General features: G+C 48.9%; 1 protein-coding gene across 1 annotated transcript; it reads right to left on the reverse strand.

Annotated features, from left to right (window-relative positions):
• Window positions 1–469: 469 nt before the first annotated feature.
• On the reverse strand, window positions 470–3,126 carry LOC126569647 (uncharacterized). The gene is made up of 4 exons (XM_050226889.1): window positions 2,938–3,126; window positions 1,471–1,714; window positions 1,263–1,393; window positions 470–1,186 (listed from the first exon to the last, which is right to left on the reverse strand). Exons 1-4 carry the CDS (start codon window positions 3,032–3,034, stop codon window positions 882–884), a joined length of 777 nt encoding a protein of 258 aa, XP_050082846.1. The 5' UTR covers window positions 3,035–3,126; the 3' UTR covers window positions 470–881.
• Between the last annotated feature and the right edge of the window lie 2,927 nt (window positions 3,127–6,053).

A 6,053-nucleotide genomic window follows, 5' to 3' on the forward strand; every position in this document is an offset into this window, starting at 1 on the left:
GTACAACATGATCGATGGTTAGAAAACAATTGGAGGTTAAAGATCCAGAAGCTATCAAAAGGAAAAGTGATGTTGGTTAAAAGGGAAATGAAAAATAAAGGTAGAAGCGCTGATAGAAGCAGTTTACGTTAACAGAACAAGATCGAATTCAAAGCGAACAAACGATCATTCGGCGCAACAATTGCGATCGTTCGTACAAGTGGCGTGCAAGTTGAAAAAAAGTCGACCGCGATTACAGTGTACAGCGTGAGTTGGTGGACGCTTTCTTTCTCTTGCATGTAATGAGAGATTGTTGCAAGATAAGGATGATCCTTGTTGTATTTTATGCCTATTTAGATTTGTTCTAATCAAATTAAACGATAACTAAATTTAGTTTAAATGTTACCCATCGCTCGTTATAAGATGGTTTATTAGATTACAATATTACAACAACGTTATTGACTTATAAAGATTCTCTCTTCGCAAATAGATACCGGGAAAAACTGTTGTCATCGACATGATAATACTTTACAATAACAATATATGGTTGGTATTCTCTTCGGATATCCGATCAACGATCTTGAAATGAAATTAATGAAAATAATAATGTTGCAAGTAATAATTACACTTCATTGGCAATCACTAATCAACTGTCAATATTATTTCGTTTTGTAAAAAGAACAAAAAATCCCCAAGTAGCGTTCCTGTTCACTTCTTTGCTTACGGTAAATATTCGACGTTTATTATAAAACAAGTGTCACAGTTTCTTATACCCTAGAATCTCTCTCTCTATCTTGCTCTCTTCTCGTGTCTATGTACAAAACAAACAAACAAACAAGCGGGCGGACGAGCGGGCGAGCGGGCGTGCTTATCGCGCCCGGTGGCGCCCTGTGCTGCCCAGACTAGTACGGCGTGGGAAAGAAGCGATCGAACGGCGCCAAGCTTAGCACCTCGTTCAGGAGCTGCTGAAACCGCAGCTGCAGGCTCCCCATCAGCTCCCGCTCGACCACGGGCAGAATGTCGCGGCCCCGTATCTGCTCGAACCGATCGGCGTGCTGGCTGTAGTTACCGCTCATCGTGAACCACCGGAAGCCGACGGTATGGTCACCGATCTGTTGCTCCCACTGCGTCACATTCACCTTCAGATACACGCGGTCCTCGTGCTCCACGTTGCTCCCCTTCAGTTGCATCGCGATCGTCGAGTTGCCTGATAAGAAGGGGCAGACACCAGTAGTTGATTACAGCAGAGTTCCAGTGCATGGCCTCCTGATGATTACACTTACGTATCGAGTACGTCATCTGGGACCATTCGGCAATGCCTGGATGGCGCAGAAGGCGCGCATGGTATGTGCCCCGTGTGTCGATGGCTGCGACGTGAAATTTGAAGAAAAACTCCAACCGAGCAATGTCGGTCCTGGTGGAAGATGAGCGGGAAAAAGATAAGTCAGCAGAGTGGCCAGACAGATGAAGAGAGGAGTTCCTTAAACGCACCGGACATCCGTGATGTACATATTCCGGAAACCGGTAGTACTCCGCTTGCTCGAAGTGGATAGCACGTCATCGTTCTGGATAAGTGTCGCATCCGGCAGATCGAGTGGATCGAGCGATGACACGGAGGTCCTCTCCGAGATCAGTCCGGTGTACATGTAGCTAATGTAATACTGAATTGCCTGCTCGATACACCGGTTCAACGATGGGCTGTTCCGTGGACAACCGGTCGCTTCTTGGCCTATTCCTAAACGAACGAACGAAAAGAACGACAAGACGAGGAAGACGATAATACATTAAACATCCATTTGCCACCGTGCACCACCACTAATGACCATGAGGAGCCTCTCGAGTTCGGTTCTTCGGGTTTCGATCGCCCGTGAATCGCCCGTGAATCGTAAATCACTCCAGGCATTCCGTGGCAGCTGATGCGAAGCGAAGCTGATAAATTCTAACACAAAATTCTAACGGTTCGGTCGCATCGCGCGCAGGGACAATAACTCATAGCGCACAGAGACACGGACACACCGGCCAGTCCGCTTCGCAATCCACCAATTAGCGACCAGTGGGTCTCTGGTGCTGTGTTTGCAGATCACGGGCGCGCGCGCGCGCTCGCTCTCCATCTCAATTAATCGTTTCACATCAATTAACCCGGGCTGGCCGCGTTGAGCCGATTCCGTTTTGCGTATTCCAAACGCTAGATTAGACGCACTCTCTCTCTCGCTCTCTGTTGCTATGTTCTGTTAGAAAAAGACGCTCGAACGTGATCTTTTTAGATCGCAAAACATTCCAAGGAGATCCCCCGTGCTGAGTTTGGGAGCCAAGATAGCTTGTCAAGTTGCTTGTCGCTTGTGTGGATTGCATTCATCCCTTATCATGGTCGTCGTCGTTGTAGTTGTCAACTCGTTTGCCAGCAGAAGCTACCGACATCACACTGTTCTGTACTCCACGACGACGGCAAGTTGACGAGGAAGCGCTGTCCCTTTGACAGAGCGACATTCTTCCGGCACCACCCTAATGACACTTCCGCGATGGGATGATAGCGGTACCACATGGACGGTACCACATGGACGGTACCACAACAACGACGACGAGGACACGATCGCGAACTCTTGCGCGAACTGCGACCACGCCACCATTTGTGGTCGGTGTGCGGCGTGCGGCGTGAATGAGTTTTTTATTGGCCTTTGGTTGCCCTTTCTAGCTCGTCACTCTTTCTCTCCTCTGCTCTCCCCAGCTCTCTTCACTTTCTGGAAGGCCGTTGGCCGGTTCTGTAGCCGACAGCACAGCATTCCGATGCAAATGGCCGAACGGCCTTCACCCCCGTCAGTTGACCTGCGCCGAGAGGGTTGCGAATGAGGTGCTGATGATTGAGACCATAAATCCAGGTGTCGCGCCCATTTCCAGTGTTCCAGGAAGTATTGCTTCAGCCTCACCAAGGTCCAGGTGCTGGCTTCGAGGACCACTTACGCGTAAACGTCGTCGTAGAACCGTGGGCCACCGTGGGCATCAGGATCGTGCCGAGAACCATCAACCACCAACAACCTGCGTTCTTTGGTATGGCCATTGCCGTTCTGTTGCCGTCACTATCGAATCACTGAGCGAGCACACGCGATCCAGTGGAGTAGAGGTCCGCAGAACACGACAAGCACGAACCGATCGAGACCGCAAGGGGAAATAAACTAAAGGCCGCCGATGCCGACGCCGCGTGGGACCGCTATCTCTTGGCCATGCCGTGATGGTGGCGAGTGAAAGTGAGCAATAGAGAGAGAGAGAGCAGGAGAGAGTAAGGGAGAGAGAGAGAGCGAGAGTGTGAGCGAGAGAAAGATGCCCGGAAAATGACGGACTGATTGCGAGGAATTGCGAGAATGTGTTCTGGAGATCCACAGTCGAACCTCGTGGCGCAGAGCCATTCTTTCTGGAGATACTTCAATCAACGATCGCTCGACGATCGCCATTTGATCGCTTGGCCTCCTTGGTGCCCTCTCACTGTACTCGCAGACGCGGCGCGCGCGCGCGCGACGGTTCTCGGTGGCGTCTTGGAGTTCAACCTTCAGCCGGACGTGGAAAGACCTTCACGAAGAAAGAGAGACACTAGAACGTGGGAGTTAGTGCCGTCGCTGTTCTGGTCGCTTTCTTTCTCATTCTCGTTCGCGCTCTTTCTTGCTGAGCATTCTCGATGTCGTTTCGTTAGCGGCACACACCCTCGTACCACCACATCGTTATGCTGTGAGTCAGCATATCCAAACGCTGCGCGCCTGCTGATAAGTGCCGAAGCCGTTGGTGTTGACTCAGCATGCTGATGCGTAGCGGCCGGAACAAGCGCAAGGCGGAGACGCAAGCAAGAATGGTGCCCGGCTGGCCGGGCGGCCGCCCGTCAGGGGACGGTAAATTGAAATTGATGTGCAAATTGTTACGAAGCGGTTGACACTCTCCTGTCGACAGCCCGTCCTCCTCTCAGCCACAGACTCACGAGGAGAGGTGCAGAGATGCACACGGGCGCACCGCAGGCAGTGCAGCGACCATCGACGGTCAAGGGCCAACGAAAGGTAAGCGGTTTCTTAGAAGGTCATCGTTGGGCACCGTGAATTGGTAAGGGTGTAACAGCAGCAACAACAAAAACAACAACAGGTTGATTCATGATGCGCGATGCACGAGATAAGCGAGTTGCGATATGCAATGCTTCCGTGTTGCCCCCGGGAGGAGGAGGTTGGTGACTGTTACAAATCCTATCTTCCAATCGTTGCTGTTTCTTAAGAAATTGAAGATTACTTATCAAATGTGTGGCATCGTGCTATCGCGAACGATATGGCTGGTGACGAATGAGTCAGAAGTTCTCGCGTGAGGTGTTTGTTTTATCGGGGAACGAAGCCAAAGAGAGGTGTATCCGGTCGATGGCGTTACGAATTTGTGCATTTCCGTTCACCATGGCCTTGAACTCGCACGATGCTGTGATGTAATTTGGTTCGATGAGCCTGGTCTCGTCGGCCACGGAATGTGCCACGGAATCGAACGCTCTGGAACGTTACCAATGGGTTGGACTTGTGCCTCCAAATTACGATTTATGGCGTTCGATCAGTGGAGTTGAATGGCGCCAATAGCTTTGTCAATAAAAATGGAATCATTCTTTCGCGGTTCTATAAACGGAGAACAGAGACTAATGGCCTCCTATTAGGGGCATTAACAACTTTTCAAGGCCATTAGGTGATGGTCCAATAAAGAAGGAAATCAGTCTTCAGCATACGGATAAAAACTGGTCTGAAAATAATACCGTACTGAGGGAAGATATAAGTAGAAGATTCTGCTGCAGCATTCGCGTGATCGCGAGAAGCATGCGCAAGCAATATTCTTGATGCTCGACATTTAAATTTCAATTTCAACGTCCACTTCTTCATGCCTTCTTATCATCGAGAAGGCGTAAAGCGATCGTGCTGTTATCTTGAAAGAAGATTTACAGAATATTTGTGTTCTTCGCTGTTCTTATTGCTCGTGTTCTTTACGATTCCTTCGGAATGCAACAGAAAACTTTGAAAATAATTCATTTCGCTTAATTTACTCGCCTTTTTTTAATATTGGTTGGTTTACAATCTGTTTCAAGACATTTAATAGAAAGTTTCGTCCACGAAGCTACTTCATTACGAATTTAGATTCATTTTAACGATCATCAGTGGTTTATTGATGCAATCATATGAGCATATTAGGTGATCTGTCGGAACTAATAACTGAAAAAAATGATTGTGAAGTAGGTTTATAAATATTTACCACACAACCAACAAAGAGAGCACTCCTCGATAGGTCAATACTCGCACAAGAATTCACCTTTACCCCTCTTTCACTTATGCAGGAATGTCGAACCGTTTCGCGGCTCCTCATGCTGGCTGCCGAGAACTTTCTATTGGAAAATAAATCGCTCCCATTCCATTTCCATTTGCGGTTCATTTCTCACCCTCACCCAGAAATAGATATCGGTCGCATTTTGCGGCGTTTGTTGCCACGCTGATGACGCAAGTGCCGCCAACCAATCGTACATCGTACATAAACAACGTTCGTACACCACGCTGGTTCGGATCGTGCGAGCCCCCGATCGAGGCGCCCCTTTGGCGTTACGCCGCGAGAAGCGCATTTCATTCTCACCAGAAACACTTCCATCATTTATTCCTCAACATCGGCCACGGATAATTACGGAGGAAGAGCACACCAAGACCGCATGGGATCAGCAGGTACCACCAGAGCGGACCTTTTTGGTTAGATTGGCTACCCATTAAGATTATTGGTTCGTTTATTGCGCCTTAGAAGATGCTAGAAACAACAACGATTATGGAAGAATGCGATCGTCTAGACCGAAAAACTTGGCATCCAACGGAATCGAAGCGGAAGCAACGTTGGATGGATTGCTGCGAAGACGGAGAAAGGTAATTGTCTTGCCATCTCGTCCACCTTGAGTTGCGCTGGCAGGCAAACAGTCAGCTGCTTCCGCTTTCCGTTGTTGATAAGCTGCAAAAACGAGCGAGTTGAGGTAAGGCAACTGACAGCACAATCGGGTTAGGCGGTACATAATGGAGTGAGAGCATCATCATCATGTGGTG

The sequence above is a fragment of the Anopheles aquasalis genome, chromosome 2, assembly GCF_943734665.1.
Source record: "Anopheles aquasalis chromosome 2, idAnoAquaMG_Q_19, whole genome shotgun sequence".
Lineage (NCBI taxonomy): Eukaryota > Metazoa > Arthropoda > Insecta > Diptera > Culicidae > Anopheles > Anopheles aquasalis.